Source organism: Macrosteles quadrilineatus, unplaced genomic scaffold (genome assembly GCF_028750875.1).
Source record: "Macrosteles quadrilineatus isolate MER2022 unplaced genomic scaffold, UCM_ALF_1.0 Scaffold_8__2_contigs__length_117827958, whole genome shotgun sequence".
In the NCBI taxonomy this organism is placed as follows: domain Eukaryota; kingdom Metazoa; phylum Arthropoda; class Insecta; order Hemiptera; family Cicadellidae; genus Macrosteles; species Macrosteles quadrilineatus.
Genome location: NW_026542601.1, coordinates 108,396,757 through 108,413,852, shown reverse-complemented (window position 1 = coordinate 108,413,852; position 17,096 = coordinate 108,396,757). Strand labels below are relative to the sequence as shown.

Below are 17,096 nucleotides of genomic sequence, written 5' to 3'. Positions count from 1 at the left end.
ACAGTTATAAAATAACCTAAAAAACCATATGCAATGTGCAATCAATAACAAGGGTGCATTGAAAAGTAATAATGGATACCATTTTTAAATCATACAAAGTAGAAACTTGATGCTTTGCAAGGAAATAGTTAATATTAGCCATCATACATGAACCAAGTTTGAAGTTTGTACTTTAAGTGGTTCCAAGGTTATTGGAGGTTTTGTAAAAAATACATACACACTGACAGCAGGAAAAACAAAGCGACATAAGACATATGTTTGTATCATATTTTTTGTTTGTTTTGACCCAAGGAACATGCCCACGGAGTTAAGGGAAATTCTCTGTTGATGCACAAAAAACCTTAACTTACAAATTATATTTTAACACTTATATTTTAACACATCAGTCCTGGGTATTACCATGAGACCTACGGTAATAGCTTTTCCCCCATGTGGGAATTACGCTAGTAGAATAAATTTTTGTTACATTGTTTAAGAGCTAAACAATAAGTGCACGGTATAATAGTTATGATAAGTAGAGGGTGTTCTTATTTTCGTTTCCTATTTTTAATAAAGAATTGAACACAAACCACAAACTTTATACTATTCCAACACCAATTCTGCATAGATTCTTAACTTTATGATCTCAATGTTTTATTTCTTGGTTTAACTTTATTTATAGATTGATATGTCAATCCTAGTGAAAAATACACCAAAGGCCACCGTACGAATGGCCTAGAGTCTGAAAGACGATAAATTGTGAATTTTAGATCTTCGTTTGCAAAATCACTCAAAGTATCAACATTCTTGGCTAATCGTACCACGCAATGAACAAGCCATTCTACCTCCTTCCAATGCTTCAAGTTCCTTCATTTTTTCAAAGAGGTGAATAGTTTGTTTAATAAGATGGATAATTAATTAACCATTCTCTTCTCTATAATTTCGATAAACATTTCTTTTAGGTTTGTAATTTATATGAAAAAACTTTAAACAATTTACACATTTACCAATGTTTAAAAGTGTTGTGAAATAACTTTTGGTTTATTAAAAACATGCAATAGTGACCAATACTCCTATTGCTATTGTTACAAAAATAGGAAACTGAAATTGGATCACCCTTTATAAAAGTAATAATAATAGAAGGTATAATTAATAAAGTGAACGGACTAAAATATTGATCGAAAATGTTTATTGTTTATTGCAATAGAGAGAGTGTAGAATTACAAACGAGTTATATTAAACATGTTAAAACTATCGCTGAATCGATTGGAGGGATGGAGTAATTCCATAGCCTCGAATAAAAGTAAATTTTATATTGAGAGTACATATATACAAATATTTGTAATATTTACAAATAGTAGTATTTCCAATTTAATGTCAGTACATACGCTATTTAATCAATTTAAATAGATTTTATGTATTTTCCATTAACCCTTAAATGTATATTTTTTTATAAATTGTAGATAACGGATGTTGCCTTCTTAGTTAGAAGCCCTGATTAATTCTTCTTCGCTTTTAGCCATCACTTTGTACCACCCTGGGGAGGCAATTTGCTCTTATAAAGATCTTCCAACCCTCCAACAGCTACTGTTCTCTTGAATCAAAACACTTTTTATTGTGGAAATATTAAAAAATATTACCCTAAATATCGAATAATATTTTTCCAAGAAAGATTTATTGTTTGCATATAATTTGTATTCGTTTTCATGCAACGTAAAAATATATTATTCACTCTTTCAAATTACAGGCAAAAAAATAAACATGACATTTGAACTAAAAATGGGTGGGGGGTGGAAAGAGTATATAAATAACAAATTCCTTATAAAAATTTAAAAATTCTGAAAGGAGGTATAATTTAAAACGTGCAAATACTCAAACTATATACATGTCAAAAATAGCAAGGCTTAAATAAAACATTAACTTCGTAGTTGGACATATAAGTTGTAACGTATCGAAATAGGAATAATATTTCAATGGGTATATTGCATTGTTTTTAAGAAATTTTAATTATATGAAATATACAATAGTCTAACCTAACGAAAATCAACTGTTTAAACTCGACTTTAAAATTACAGCATTTGAAAATGCTTGAATGGAAAACAAGACGATTGAAAGTCAAATAATGTGCTTGAGGTGGGTAATATGGTAAACGGCCTGGAGGGAAAATATTTAAAATCCAAAGAGATGTTGTATAACAAAGTGTTACATTTGTTAGACTTAGTCTTCTGTGAAAGAAGAATTCATCATTGAGATGTTCATAAAAACCTCTTGGTTGTGTTTTCATCGTAATCTTTGAAAAATGTTTAACTTGTTCAAATCTTAAAATCATCATTGGATTATAATTTAAAACTAATTATATAGTTTGTTTCATTTTTGTATATGGTGAAATTTATTTGACTTGATTTGTAAGCTAAATATTTTAAATCATTAGTAAATCTATAACAAAATGTTAATTTTCTGTTATGTCTAAATTATATTATTTTTACCCAATGTAAATGTTATATTCCTTGCTGTTCGGTATGTAAATAATTAAAACAAGCATGTTCTTTAGTTTGAGAAATAGTTAGTTAATACCGTCTAGTTTGTTTTTTATTGTAAAAGTGTTCTGCGTAACTTTCATTTTTCTTTAAAATAGATATACAAAATACTAAACGACCCATTCATAGATTTTATTTAACATACACATGATGCTATGTTTACGTCTATTGTTCTTCCCGCATGCGGAAAATAATGACACAAATTAAAATCTTTTTCATTAGCTTCCGAGCTGTGATATAACTAGTATTCTTGTTTTCTGTGAAATAAAACAAATTCTTTGGTAAAAATTAAACATTAACCTCTTTTTTTCTACCAAACTTGACCTGACTGGTTGTGTGAAATAGCAACTTGAGGTTTTTATTGACATATATGTTACATCACAAACCCCCCCCCCCCCCCCAAAAAGAAAACGTTAAGCTATAAAAACTTAAAGCGTACAAAAGGGGATTTCATCAACTTATACATTTGTATCTTTAATACCAGTAAAAAAAAACAATAAAAAAATACATAAGGAACCGGAAGTTAATTTTTCTTAAAAGTTAAAATTTCTTAATTGCTCATTAGTTTTCCATTGGTCTTATTTACTTGTATTCAGTAAAATGTACAACGGGGGTTCCGTTTACCGTCATAAAGTATATTTAAACATTCATTATAGTAAAAAAATAGTATAGTTCATACTCACGGAAGACAGCAAATGCCTAACAAGCCTTAGTTGTGTGTGAAGATATTCGGCCTATAATCGCAGTTAAATGCCTTTGTCGCCGACATATTAAATACGTGCCTCTTCAGCCAGAGGGATTTAATGTCCGTTTCACTCTTTCCTTCTGTAGGCGTTTTTTTACAAATGGATTTACAGTATAGTTATAGCAAAATGAAAATGTTTTCGTGAAAAAAATTACCATAAGTTTTATGCGTGTAAATAAAGTTTTACTTTAATTTTAACCTAAATATTTTGTGTATGCAGGTGAACGCGTACATGCCCATCGGGTAAGACATTATTATAATTGCACAAATGTCTACAGACATTGTATTGTTGTTACGTTACATAATTTAAATATTTGCTTGTAAAACCACAGTCAGTGCAAAAAGTCGGTTATGAAAAAAATGTCTTCACTATCGGATAAAAAACGATCTCTTAGACCTTATGTATAATAGTTTTATATGTTTTTCAAATATTTATTTTAAACTCAAACTGTTAAACAATCCTTTACGATGTTTAATGGTTAAAATCGACTTGCAGATTTACAACTACGCCATTTTGTACGGAGGTTTTGCCAGTATAAAAATGCATGTTTACATAAATATTTTTTTTATTACATTATTGTCTCGGTATTGTTTTTTTGACATGTTGATATTGTATGTATATTTTTTTGGCAATAGTATTTATAATTTAAGGATATGATTGTAAGAATATTTGTGTGGTTATAATACATGTGATTCAATACCAATTTAGTAACTGTTTCTCATTTTGCAGATACATCTAGTATGTTACAATCCAACCATAAATAATAAGTATTTATTCATCAAACTCTAAACATCTCTGAATATATTTTTTGGGTATGGTTTAGTAGTTATATTATAACCTAAGTTGTAGAAAGAGAGATGGAAGACCTTAACTTAACCACTAAAATATGTTCTATGAAGTGTAAAAACTAATTCGATTCTAATCATTGTTGTTTATCATATCGTGTATGTACTGATTATCACCCGAATCGTATTTAGAAATGTCTTTATAAATATTTCATACTAAACTAAATAATTAAATTTAATCCGTATTTTTTAGATTTACTTTCTGCAAGACACGCATGTAAATAGTTAAAATTCAGTGAATCATAAGAAATTAATCCGATAACAAATCCCAAAGTTGTTCAATATTCGATGACCTCTTATCTAGTATTGATAACATTACATCTTATCGAGTACTTTATCATACAGTTTGGATTTGTTGAGTTTAGCAGTGAGTAGTAACGGTTAAATGTAACTTTATATCACTTAGTTGTTTATAAATAAAGAGCCTTTAGTGTCCACAACGGTATGCTTTCATTTAAATTAAATTTCTTCAAGAGTTTACATAGTGTATTTAACAATGCGTGGACTAGGTTTCACTCTCTTCAAGAAAAACTAAGCTGTTACCTGGAGGAATTTCGTCACAGACGTAAGTGATATGTGTAAATATTAAAAAAAAAATATTTGGATAACACAATAAAATGTTTTAAAGAAGTTAAGTTAAACATAATATAGTTAAGGATTGCATTTAACGTTAGATCCAGGTGTTAGGTATTGTGGTTGTAGGCTATACAAAAGCAAAATTACAGTTATGTAAATTTAGGGCTATATTTGATTTGCCTTTTTTTAAGACTTTACATTACTATTTCCATTAAAACCAAATATTTCAATGATGATGAAAACAATGTCTACATAGTAAAATTACTTTAGGAAAATGTTAATTGTAAACTCTGTTTATAACTAATTTCGTTTTGTGAACATATATAGAACTTGAACTTATAAAATTCTTCAAAAATAAGAGAGGAGTGGTGTTCACAAACAATAAGCTTAAGTTTTGTATTCAGGATTGACGATCAGGTCATTGTGTAATTTGTTTATATTGTTTATATTGTTTCCAACAACAAGGAGCTTGTTGTTATTGTCAATAATAATATGGAAACATATGCCATATGTTTCCTCGGCGCTAAGTAATCACGTGTCTTAATATTGTTAATAATCTGTTTTAGGATGCAACTATTACTAAAAATCCTTCTGTTTTGTAAATAAATCCTTCTTCGTCAGGAATGCACTGTATTTTTTAGGCATATGGGGTAAGGCCCAATTAATTATGTTACATAAATTGGTTAAACAAGGTGTCAACATAAAAAGAACATCAGACTGACTTATCTTTTGTGAAAAATCCTTCAAATATTAACAGGAGGAGTATAAGAAATCACCTTAACATATTATATATATGGATTTATTATAACTAAAGGTCATCCAGTGGGAAAAAGTTTTACCGAAAATAGGCTACAGACTTCTGTATTTTCACACCACGCTGTAAATAAAACATTTGATTAGATTTCTAGCATTTTTATTATTTTCTGTTCATATTTAAATGTCATTTCGTCACCAGAATGACAACCCAAAAGGCCCATTTTAACTTTAAAACATGTGTATGCATTTTTGTTTGTTTTTGTAACCTATTTTAAATTATAAACAGATTCTGAATATCTAAAGGAAAAATATCTTTCTAACAGTATGCATAGGTTTTCTCTGTGATGCACATAAGCTGAGAAAAAAGGTTTAAAAGAAACATACTTGCCGTTTATATATGATTTTTCTATGTAAATTCCATTACTTCAGGTATGTGCCGGGTCGGAGGAGACAGATACAAGCACGGTGAGGTTTGGGTAGATGGAGGCCAATGGAGAGTCTGCAACCCTGGAGGGCAAGTGGGCGTCTATCATCAACCCTTCAGCTTCACAGATAAATGGAGGGGGACGTTATCCTACATCTATGGATCTGTCAAGAGTCTTCAGAGGAATGCACCAATAAATCAGCTGACAGTTTTGTGACAAATCGTCAACTAAAGTAGTTAAGAATTTTTTTAGCGTGTTACTTGATAAGAAGTAGTTGGTAAAAAAACTCACCCTATGGTTGTGTGAGAGTAAGAGTTAAATCACAAAAAAATATTCGTAGAATGTACTGATTCATTTGTTGGATTTTTTTAATGTTCACAAAATGTACATATTTATTAAATCCATTTGTATACAAATATTATATTTTCCATAAATTGATTTGTAATATTGCCATCGATTAAATTATATTTAAAACAGATCGATTGAACTATGCTAGGTTTATCTGAATTTTTTTTAATACAATTCAATAATTACGTACCGTTGTCTAACATTGGGCAATTGACAAGAAAAAATGTTTACCTATTGGTTCATATAATATTTTATTAATTATTAGTTCTTTACGATACCGTACTTCTTCCAACAGTAGTTAACATGATTTTCAAAACCAGGATTGCTGTAATGTTCTTACCTTTATTTGTTTATAGGTTTGTAGTATTTTTTTTTGTTTTAAGTTATTAATGTTGTGTGTTTTATGCCATTTTATTTGACCGAACACTTAAATTAATGTACTGACGACCTGTAATTTTTTTTATAAGGCTTTTAATTTTACTGTCATAACCTAAATATATCACATCCGTTACACCTACGGGAAAGATAGTGTAGCAACCTATGTTTTCACATTGAAAGCATACAGATGTTTTCATGTAGAATGTTTATAAAACTATAGAACTTTATGGCTAAGCCTATAGAGACTAAATTGGTAGGTATTAAATAATGCATTATGTACAGAAATTTTTTTGAATATTTTAAATTCCTTTTCTCATTCCTAAAGAGAAACTTAAAACATGAAGTCATTTAAAAATGTTGTGATTGTGTACGAAACATTGAATTTTACAATTAACTACCTAACTTATTTTACAAACATTATATATATATATATATATCTTTATATATATATATATATGCTGATTTGTATATATTTATCATATCTTTTTCACGTTACTGTTAATAACATATTTACTAACACTTTTCAAGATATTTATTTATTACATGAAGCTCTTCTATTAATCTTTAATAGTTACGAATTAAATTTGTTCAATAAGTTTTCTACTCACTGTTCAAATTAATAATACATTTTATTCATGCACTGCTAATGATGTTCATGCCTGCTAATCCAACCGTAGGTAAATTTTGGAATTATACATTTTAAAGTATTTTCTTAAACAAAAATGAGTAGTAGGGTATAGAAGCTAGATTATTTTCAATGCAAGGATTAATTAATGACACGTATTTTTTTAAATGGAACTGTAAATCTACTGCCTATACAATTTTAAAAAAGTTTAACTTGACAGCCAAGACAACAGAGTAACTGTAGCTAGAATATACACTTGACAAGTACAAGTGTCTACGTTTGAAACATTGCTTTCCAAGTTTGCTGTGATCTTAAATAAAACCCAGTTGATCGGGTTAACCAAACTGTAAGTATTATACTATTTCACTACTAGATGAAGAAGAATTATTTATTATATTGTTTAAAACTTTTAAATAATAAAAAGGTTATATACATCCCTTAATAACCAATTTTCCAGTATGTTTCGCAGGGTGGGCAATTTAACGGTGGGACACACGGGAGGGACTAAGGCTAACATATCTTGTAGTGTCAGCGTTCGCCGCTAGAACCGCTAAGTTGAAAAAATTAATTTTTTTTTATTTTTAGTTATAAAATTAACTTTTTAATTATAAAATATTGTTTTAAAATTATAAAATAAATTTTTAATTTTTAAAATAAAACTGACATAACATAGCCTAACCAACCAGACTTGCTGATAATATAAAAACTGTATAGAATAAAAATCTAATTAATGATTACTTATAATTTTTAATTAATTATTAAATTAATTTTAAAATTTAGTATTATAAAATTAAACTGTCATAACCTAACCTAACCAACCAAACTTGCTGATATAAAAATTTGTTGACAAAAAGTTAGTGCTTCCAGCAGGATTCGAACCCGGGATCTACTGAACACCGAATCGAAACGTTACTAACTATGCCACGAACCCCGCTGAAAACTCAACGTTTCGTTACGGTAATCGTGTTTCCTCAAGAGTAGACATTAGCCACTAGAGATACGACGTCACTACACCTTTAGCCTTAGTCCCTCCCGTGTGCCCATTCCGGCAATTTAATAGTTTTGCCCTATCTAAGTATTTTTTTGTGTGTGTGGTGGTTTCGTCCATTCACACATAGCCATATGTCTAAATATATTAACAAACATTCGGTATTTTTCCAAAGATCAATGAAACCCTACTTCTCATTCCTGTAGTATTCCAGTAAATCTCGGTACGAATGGTCTTTGCTGAACTTAGGGTAAAATTAATTGTCTTAAAAATTTTCTGTGAACCTGTTTCGGTGACATATTTATTTTTTGTCGTTAAAAATGAGTAAGTTATTCGTAAGAACACACTATACTAGATGTCTCAATCGGCTCATCGACAAAATATGCCTTAAAAATATATACATATTGATGTTTACTTTTCTATAATTTAAAATATAAAATCTACCATTAATGATCAAGCAGTCCCAAACCTAGCTATTATTCATAAGAAAAAATAATAGATAGGCCTAAATGTACACTTAAATAGTAACAGTGTTTAACTACTCACAAAAGAATAAAAAGTTACAACTATATTTCCTCAAGCAAAATATTTCCTATGTAGCGAAAACATAAGTTTCTAATCACCTTAGAAATATTACACTCTGCACTACATAGTAAATTTCTATAAAAATAATACCCTGTCTACTGTTATACTATTTAATTCCTTTGAATTACCTTTTCAACTACTCCTACTACAGAACTTGGTAAAAAAATTGCAAATGATGAGTATGAAATATGACAACGACTTAGAACTGAATTATAAAGTTGTTTCAAAGAGTGACATAATGGATGTTGAAAACTTGTAACTGGCTTTCACTTCCTCTCCAAACATATTTTATACCACAAGCCTTACCTCGTTTGTAAGAAATGAATCTTCAACACGACATTTAATGTCTTAGCGTTGACCATTTGTATGAATGGTGAATGATGACATATTTTATTAAAACATGTGTTTTTAACAAAAACAAAAAGTGTTTGCTGGTAAGTAGTACTGTAAAGAAAGTCGTACAGTACTTCAACATTATTTTTAGTTCCTCACTAGGTAGCAAGATGTTATTTTCCCCTGAATCTGAAGTTTACCAGTGCAAGAGTGATATGGAACGATTATGCAAACTAGTATCGCTTTCATCGTTGTTTTAAAACGTTAAAGATGTTTAGTAATTTTATCTTCGCAAAAAGGGAAAGGTCTATGTGTTTTTATTGCTATCTATGATAAGGCTCATTTATTTAATTTTTCTGGATTTACCACACAGCCCCGTTTAGGGAGGGGCATAATCAGTTGAAATTTAATGAATTTCTACTTTTAAATTTATACTTCACGGTCTTTATTGTCATTAGGTCCTTTCTGTGACGGTAAACGTTCAGAATTTGTATGCAATATTATAATTTCCATAGCTCTTAAGTATTTATATTGTCAAATACCGTGTAGCACCTGTAATATCAATTAAGACTTCCGAAATAAAAGTTTAAATAAATTCAGGGGTTAGCTGTCCTCGTTACAAGCAAAGGTTTGACGCCCTCTGGGAAGCTATCTCGATGGTCAGATAACTTCAATAAAATACTATGCTGTTGACTAGGACATCTTATACTCCCTTCCTAGATGAGTATTTTTTTTTTTTTGAGGTCCAAGCCCACCAATTTAATATGAGAAGAACAAACAAAAATAATATATTATAATACATAATATGAGAAGAACAAATTAATATATTTGTCTCAGTATTCACTCCATTTTATGTGTAGTGAAAGGAGAGACCTTGACGACTGGTGAAGACAAAAAAGATTTTAATCATGGTGAGAACGCGAATCAGCTTTAAGAACTAAGTGTTTATGAGCACGCATCACTTTTGATTCAAATTAAAGTACTAAGAACACTGTATACAAAAATCGATCATGGATGATGCTGGATACCAGAGGGATCTATCTCACTACATTCACGTCTTGGTTTTATGTGAAGAACCTCATAAAAACACGAAACAAATACGTTAGCCTCTACGAAGAATTGAGGCAACATTCTTCCCCGGGATATACAAATGCAAACGTCCAAAATATTAGAGGGGTAGAAGAACCATGCTTTGTCGTGCTTGACGAACCCATTGAAATTGCTCTAGAGCTACCCTATCTTTGAACTATCCCAATAAAAGCTGACGAAGTCATAACGGAACCAGTTCATGAGAAAATTAACGTCAAAACATACAAGACCAATTACATATAGCCATTTCCTCAAGCTCTATTTATTTCTGAACATCTAATGGCAGAAAGTGCAACCAAGACTCCCAAAAATTAAGGTTGTTTAAAAATTAAGTGCCACTTAAATGAGTCACATGTTCTACAGACGACTTAAGCTAAAGTGTGTGTTATCGTTTTACAGACTTAGCATTGTTTAGTGATAAGGCTTTGTCATTTGATAAGCAGCAGGTGTTAGTTTATCACTGTGACAGACAGAGTTGTGTTTTGTTGTGTAGATGTTTGTGCGTTATGTAGAGTTGGTTTTATTCGGAACTTCATGTTTTCCTTATAAGATTTCATGAGCACTTTGAAATGTAAGTTTTTAATTGAAATTATGTTAGCTATTTTATTTTTTGGGGTTATACAGGTATTATGATATATAGTTTGGGGATTGGTTAATGCAGAAGGATATGATTGATTTGTACTGTAGATAGTTTAAATATATACTGACTGAAATAATACTGGGAAATAATGTAATAAAAACCCTAGCAGGGCAAAACATGAGCTATGAAGTCCAACGACGAGTTATATATTTATAAGCAAAATAATAGTTTTTAAAAACGACTAGAAAGAAGACATTAACCATTACATTTTCCTTAAAATCTCAAAATGAAAACGTTGTTTTAAAATAAACTTTGTGACTACTTTGTAGTGTATCACGTAAGGTATGATGCACTAAAGACTATTCGTGTATAAATACAAGTAGTTCCAATAAAAATACAAAAAGCAAATCGGCAATTAAAAATAACAAAACAGCTAAAAATTAAACAGTGCAAAATTTCCAATTAGGCCTACATAGCTCCCAGACCAGACATTTTTTAAGTGATGGTTCCATTAATTAACCTTAATTGAACCTTAAGTTATGAAAACACTAAGGCCGTTTCGTACTGCTAAGCGAGTACATCTTCAGGTTTAATGTATAATAAACTTTAAGAATCAAGAGAAACGTTACTTTTAGCAAATTTCCCATATAGGGAATAAGCTATTACCATAGTACTTATGGTAAGACCTGGACCCAGGCCGTTCGGCTGGTTACCTATTTTTTTTATTAAGATTAATAATACAGTACACTACATTATTTAGCAAATATTGATTTGTAAAATCCAGAACTTTTAAGGTATTTGCATAAGCAAGACGTATTATCGTTAAATTTGTCAGTTAAACTTATGTGTTAAATGGTGTGAAGTTTATATCAACTTAAAGCTGGGTTTTCCTAGACGCGGAGTCGGCCAGCGGAGAGCGGACAACGGAGAGCGGAATTGAAATTAACATGGCATTTCGCTCCGCTGCTAGGAAAACAGTAACATTAAATTACCTAAGACCAGCTGAGTCCGCTCTCCGCGTTCCTCTCTCCGCTGGCCGACTACGCGCCTAGGAAAACCCGGCTTAAAAGAGGATTTATAAAATATTTCTTATGAGACATAAAATTAACATGATATATTGCAATGGCAGTGTCAAAGTTATTTTTTTTTATAGGTCTACAAATTAAATTAAAAGTCTATGTTAAGATAGTACACAGTATCAACAAACCTACACATGCCTTCTCACATTAGCCTGGAATTTCAAGTGATTCCTGTAAGTAATCTTACTACTTTTATAAAGAGGAACAATTAATGGGTAGTTGGTAAAGTAGCCATAATTTTTATGGTGAAAACTTAAACAAATTTCAATAGCCGCGAAACTGTTATTTTGACCAAATTGCAGGTTTTGTAACTTTGTTTACTGTAAAGTTAATGCTACCATGCTAAAAATTAATGCTGATCAAATTCTTTCGAGGAATATTTGTACAAATAAGATTTTTCCAAGATAGTAGATCTATGGGAAAGACACCACAAGTATCGAAATTCAGAAGTCATGGAAATCCTATAGGATAGAATCCACATACAACTACTATAGACTACATCCTGTCTTTAGCATAAAATAGGCGAACAATTCTATAATTTCTTTATAAGCCTAATAACCTTAACAAAACATCAAGGAATTAGTTTGATGGAAATAAAGTCAGTCAAATACACTGAAGTTAAAATGGCATCGGGTAAGTAATATTAAATTTATTGCAAACAAATAAAAGCCTTTACAGTAGCAAACATTTAAAATATGCAATTTCTGAAGATAAAATATATTTATTGTATATAATAAATAAATATAAATGTATTTGTTTAGGATGGAAGTGAATGTTGATAGAAATTTCTGCTTCCAATATCGATTAAGGACAGGCTGTTTTGTCATCGGTTGGTTTGATATTGTAAGTTGTAAATGTGTTAACTTCTATAGCTTTTGCATTATAATTACCATAGCAATTTTTGTATATTTTATACTTTCCAATTTTGTATGTGAGATGGTCTTGTAGTAGAACAGGGAGCTTCTGTTCGTCAGATCCCACCCTAAAGTTTTGCCAAACACAAAATGTCTTTCAACTCTGCGAACTTATGGGCCTTCTTAAGAAGTAACTCGTCAAGCAGATCACAAATATAAGTTGAGTTCAAACATTTTATGTCTCCTAATCTGTTAAATTATAACAAATAGTAATTCAAATAATGTACTAGCAAAGCAATATTTTAAAGCTTAACATAGTTGTACTAAAATTGTCTTTAAAAAGTTGTTGTATCTCCTAATAGTATACTAATTGTATACCTGACTCAATGGTTATGACTAGCTGCTGAAATTGTGAAATGAGCTTTTGGCAGTTGTTCTTGTTTACACTTAAATAAAGCAAAATGTAAACGCAATTTTTTTTATTGGTTTTCTCATTCTGCCATGGAGACCAGTTAATTTACTTTTGAAAACCTCGCCTAAAAAATTTTGAACATCTACGGAGTCAAGCCCGAGTGCAACTCAAGGTAGTGAATAGTCCTATGGCGTTTCTAGATAATGGACCATCTTTGTGGTTAATTTTGGCTGTATTGGTTTAGTATTTTAGTCATGACAGCCACCTAAACGGACAGACACGACTTCAATTTTATAATGGTATGGATACATATTCATTATATAGAATATATATATCGACTGGACATCATAGAACCGATTTGTTTAGTTGAAAAAAAAGAAAAAAAATAATTAATTCCTTTTAAAATATGAATGCTCATAAGGTTAACATGGAATTCTTGAGCCACAAGGGTAGAGCCCGAAAGTAAAATCAGAATAAAAACTACTTAACCTAGTTTTCATGTTAAATGCCTAATGAAATAGTGTACAAAATGTTAAGTGTCCTAGGTAAATGAGAAGTTGGAGAATTGTCATTAGTGATGAGTGAGTGAGTGAGTCAGTCAGTGAGACCTTTGTCTTTTACAGATATCAGTCTGATACGTAGCAAATAAATTGCCTTTACTCACCTTACAAAAACTTTTACTACATTTACATCGTATGTTTTCAGATATATGGTCATGCTATGGTGTTGGTCTATCTTGGTTCGATGTATACAGGATACTTCCAAGCTAGTGGTAAGGATGTTAAATACCCCCACTACAGAACCTGCAGACTAAGGGAATTTTCATTTGCCTGATTGGATTTACACTAGAATATCTCCTTACAAATATCACATTTATTCCCTTTTTAAATAGCGTTAGTTTAACAAGTACCGTACTTAGGTTTGCTGCAACAGGGAGGGTAGAAGTTCTTTTTTATGTTAATAGTTTAAAGTTAAATAAATACATTTTCTAAATTTGATTAAAATATGTTCATAAACAAGCAAACTACAACAGTTTATTTATTTTCCACAAGAATAATAAGCGAATTTCAACTTTTCAATTATTTGTAATTTTTTCCATAACTATTAGGCACATAACAACGCTTCAATATACTAAATTATTTGTTTTTTTAGCTCTACAAAATGGTTTAGAAAGAAATTAAAAATTTTTGTTTTAGGTTCAAAATTAGGAAAAGCCAATTTTTACCTCATTTTTCTCATTTTTACCTCATGAACCCATTGTTTCCATACTAATCATACTGATTGTGATCATGCTGGTTTGCGAACTCGTTAGAATAAAATGTAGGTTTAAGCATGTGTACCAAATTTTGGGTCATTTTTTATATATGAATTCGATGGTTTTTTGGGCTCAAGGGACCTCAAAACGAGAAGGGAAATCGGTCCTGGGTCCAGGTTTTACCATGAGTACGGCAATAGCTAATTCCCGATATGGGAAATTCTCTAAAAGTAACGTTTATCTAGATTTTTAAAGCTTTTTCTTGTAACTTTATATTATAAACCATCAACCTAAAAAGCTTCGATATTCGAGAATTAACCTCATCCTTAAAATAGGTTTCCCCTAATTTAAATTATATTTTACCTAATCTCACCATTAACTATTCAATAAAATAAGTTTATTAGTGTTTAGGTATTTTTTTTTTATAAATTGCTTCTTATAAATTGCTTTAATGGCTTTTCGATGTGTATATTCTAGGTGTCTACAAAACTGCGTTATGGCTGGATTTTACATTCACAATTGTTCAACTTCTTGAAGGAGCAGTACTGGTTTACGGAATCAAGTATGTGAGTAGTTCTTTTATAAAAATTCTTTAAAGTTTTGAAAAATATTTGATTACTCTAAAACTAGAGTTATGTGTCAACTTTATAATATAGATAATGCATAGTTGTAGATCTTTAACGTGTTTTTATATTGCTACTTAACTGTATAATTTGATTTCTGGTCTGATTAAAATTTTTAAAGGTTCTACTCAATAAAAAATATTTGTGGGATCATATTTCTATATAAACACGTTACATAACATATGTCTATATTGTATCACTAGCAGAGTACCCATCCTTCGTACGGGGTTGGCGTATAAGTATAAAATGCTTATTGCAGTTATACTTGGTTTTGCGTTTACAAAGGGAGAAAATATAGCACATCTACTATAGCCATAATGTTCTACCACTGCACCTAAACAATAAGACCTAACGATAAGATTACAAACCACGCAACGGTAGTCTAAATGCAATTTTTTTTTTGCAATTTATATATATATATTTAGTCAGAAAAGTAAATATGATTTTTTTGTTTTATTCCACAGTCTAACCCTTTTGATATTTTTTACAGAAGACCGTTGGTCTAGTTCTGCTGAGCGCAGGAGTAGGGGTGGTACTGATATTATCTGATGTGGTGGGGGATGTGCTACTTGCCTTCAGCTTCTCTTCTGTATCAACTACTGTCCAAGTATTCGCTGCAGTAGTTCTTCTCATATTCATCGGTATGTATAAGGATTAAATATTATGCTAAAGTAGGTTATTGTTTTTGAAAAATGAGATGAAGTTTTCCTGAAAAATGTTAACTCAACACAGCCGGTATAAAGGACTAATTTATGTCCTTGAACTCTCTTAAGGCAATGTCCCTTGGACGTCATCAGTTTTGAAAGGAAAGTCTTAGAAGTAAATGTTGTTAACCATACTAAAAAAGATCATTTGTTAACTCCTACATATTACTATTCTAAAATTTACTTTGCCACTCACGTTTAGATGAATTCATGAATTTTATTGTGCCAATGAAGCAATTTAAGTCAATTGTTAGTAAACAATGGTAAATAATTGGTACTTGTATTATGTAATCGTGTTCATATTCTTTTAAAGAACCAAATACCAAATTGTTATTCCTGACTACATCCTCTACCCAATGTGAAGCTCGTATACAGTGAGTATAGCATTTGTTTTAGGTTCTCATTTACTCGCAATAAAATGTGTTTTAGGTATCCGAGCATACATGACATTCTGTGTGTACAACTATTATCTGCAACTTAACGAAGAGCTTGATTTGAAGCGAAAACTTCACAGCTCCGTTCCAGACATTATTTCAATTTCTATGAGGTAATGTCAGGCATGATTGTATCACATTATAAGAAAATACATATATTTATTTGTTTTTAGGATGTTTGTATTTTTTTTTGAAGGGTAAACCCATTGATCTTTATTGAAAATTGACGGGTTGAAATCATATGTTGTAGAACAAACTTAGGGCCAAAGCATTTTAAAACCAAATACAGCACGGTTGCTCAATAACCAGAGTGGTTTATCGAAAATAAAAGTACTTGGGTACCAAACAATAAATCAATTCAAGTTATTTCTTGAATATTGTGTGGACTTATTTAATTGTCTGGAATTATTTAATTTATTTGCATGGAATAACTTACCTCATGTAACATACCCATATGGGAGTTAAAAGATACAGCTATACATAATTGCTGACGATATTTATAAAATACTTCTTTGTGTAATCGTTATCACCGTTTTAAGGACCTTTGAGGAATTTAATCAATATATATGTCTGCTCTTGTTTTAAAATAAAACAGAGTATCTAATTTTCTATTTATTTTTTTGTCATCAAATCATACAATTTTTTTGCGTTCCAAAATCATTGGAATAATAAAAATTATTTCAAAAAATAGTAAAAGCATAAGTTCATATTATGTTATTAGTTTTATAAACATCTAAAACGTTTCTACATTAGGGTCGGTATTAATATACAATTTATGGTTGCTCCATTTTTTCCTCTTGTACATAGAACACAAGTTGGTATTAAATGTAAAGACATGTCGAGAAAATATTCAGGATAAATACTATAAAATTATGTATCCCTTGATAAAAACAACACTTGTTTTATCTTCATTGTTTACTAACGATCTAAACTACAAATTTTACA

General features: G+C 30.3%; 2 protein-coding genes across 2 annotated transcripts; both read left to right on the top strand.

Annotated features, from left to right (window-relative positions):
* Positions 1-4,532: 4,532 nt before the first annotated feature.
* Positions 4,533-6,143, top strand: LOC128999418 (uncharacterized). The gene is made up of 2 exons (XM_054425926.1): positions 4,533-4,672; positions 5,869-6,143. Exons 1-2 carry the CDS (start codon positions 4,552-4,554, stop codon positions 6,078-6,080), a joined length of 333 nt encoding a protein of 110 aa, XP_054281901.1. The 5' UTR covers positions 4,533-4,551; the 3' UTR covers positions 6,081-6,143.
* Positions 6,144-12,636: 6,493 nt separating this feature from the next.
* On the top strand, positions 12,637-16,268 carry LOC129000645 (uncharacterized). The gene is made up of 5 exons (XM_054427606.1): positions 12,637-12,712; positions 13,841-13,907; positions 14,868-14,956; positions 15,504-15,654; positions 16,147-16,268. Exons 2-5 carry the CDS (start codon positions 13,856-13,858, stop codon positions 16,266-16,268), a joined length of 414 nt encoding a protein of 137 aa, XP_054283581.1. The 5' UTR covers positions 12,637-12,712; positions 13,841-13,855.
* The last annotated feature ends 828 nt before the right edge of the window (positions 16,269-17,096 follow it).

Excerpts from the sequence above, each read along its gene's own strand:
- LOC128999418 (XM_054425926.1), top strand. The coding sequence starts at position 4,552 with ATGCTTTCATTTAAATTAAATTTCTTCAAGAGTTTACATAGTGTATTT. Across the intron at positions 4,673-5,868 it reads GGAGGAATTTCGTCACAGAC|GTATGTGCCGGGTCGGAGGA; the intron begins GTAAGTGATATG and ends CCATTACTTCAG.
- LOC129000645 (XM_054427606.1), top strand. The coding sequence starts at position 13,856 with ATGGTGTTGGTCTATCTTGGTTCGATGTATACAGGATACTTCCAAGCT. Across the intron at positions 13,908-14,867 it reads AGGATACTTCCAAGCTAGTG|GTGTCTACAAAACTGCGTTA; the intron begins GTAAGGATGTTA and ends TGTATATTCTAG. Across the intron at positions 15,655-16,146 it reads AGTTCTTCTCATATTCATCG|GTATCCGAGCATACATGACA; the intron begins GTATGTATAAGG and ends AATGTGTTTTAG.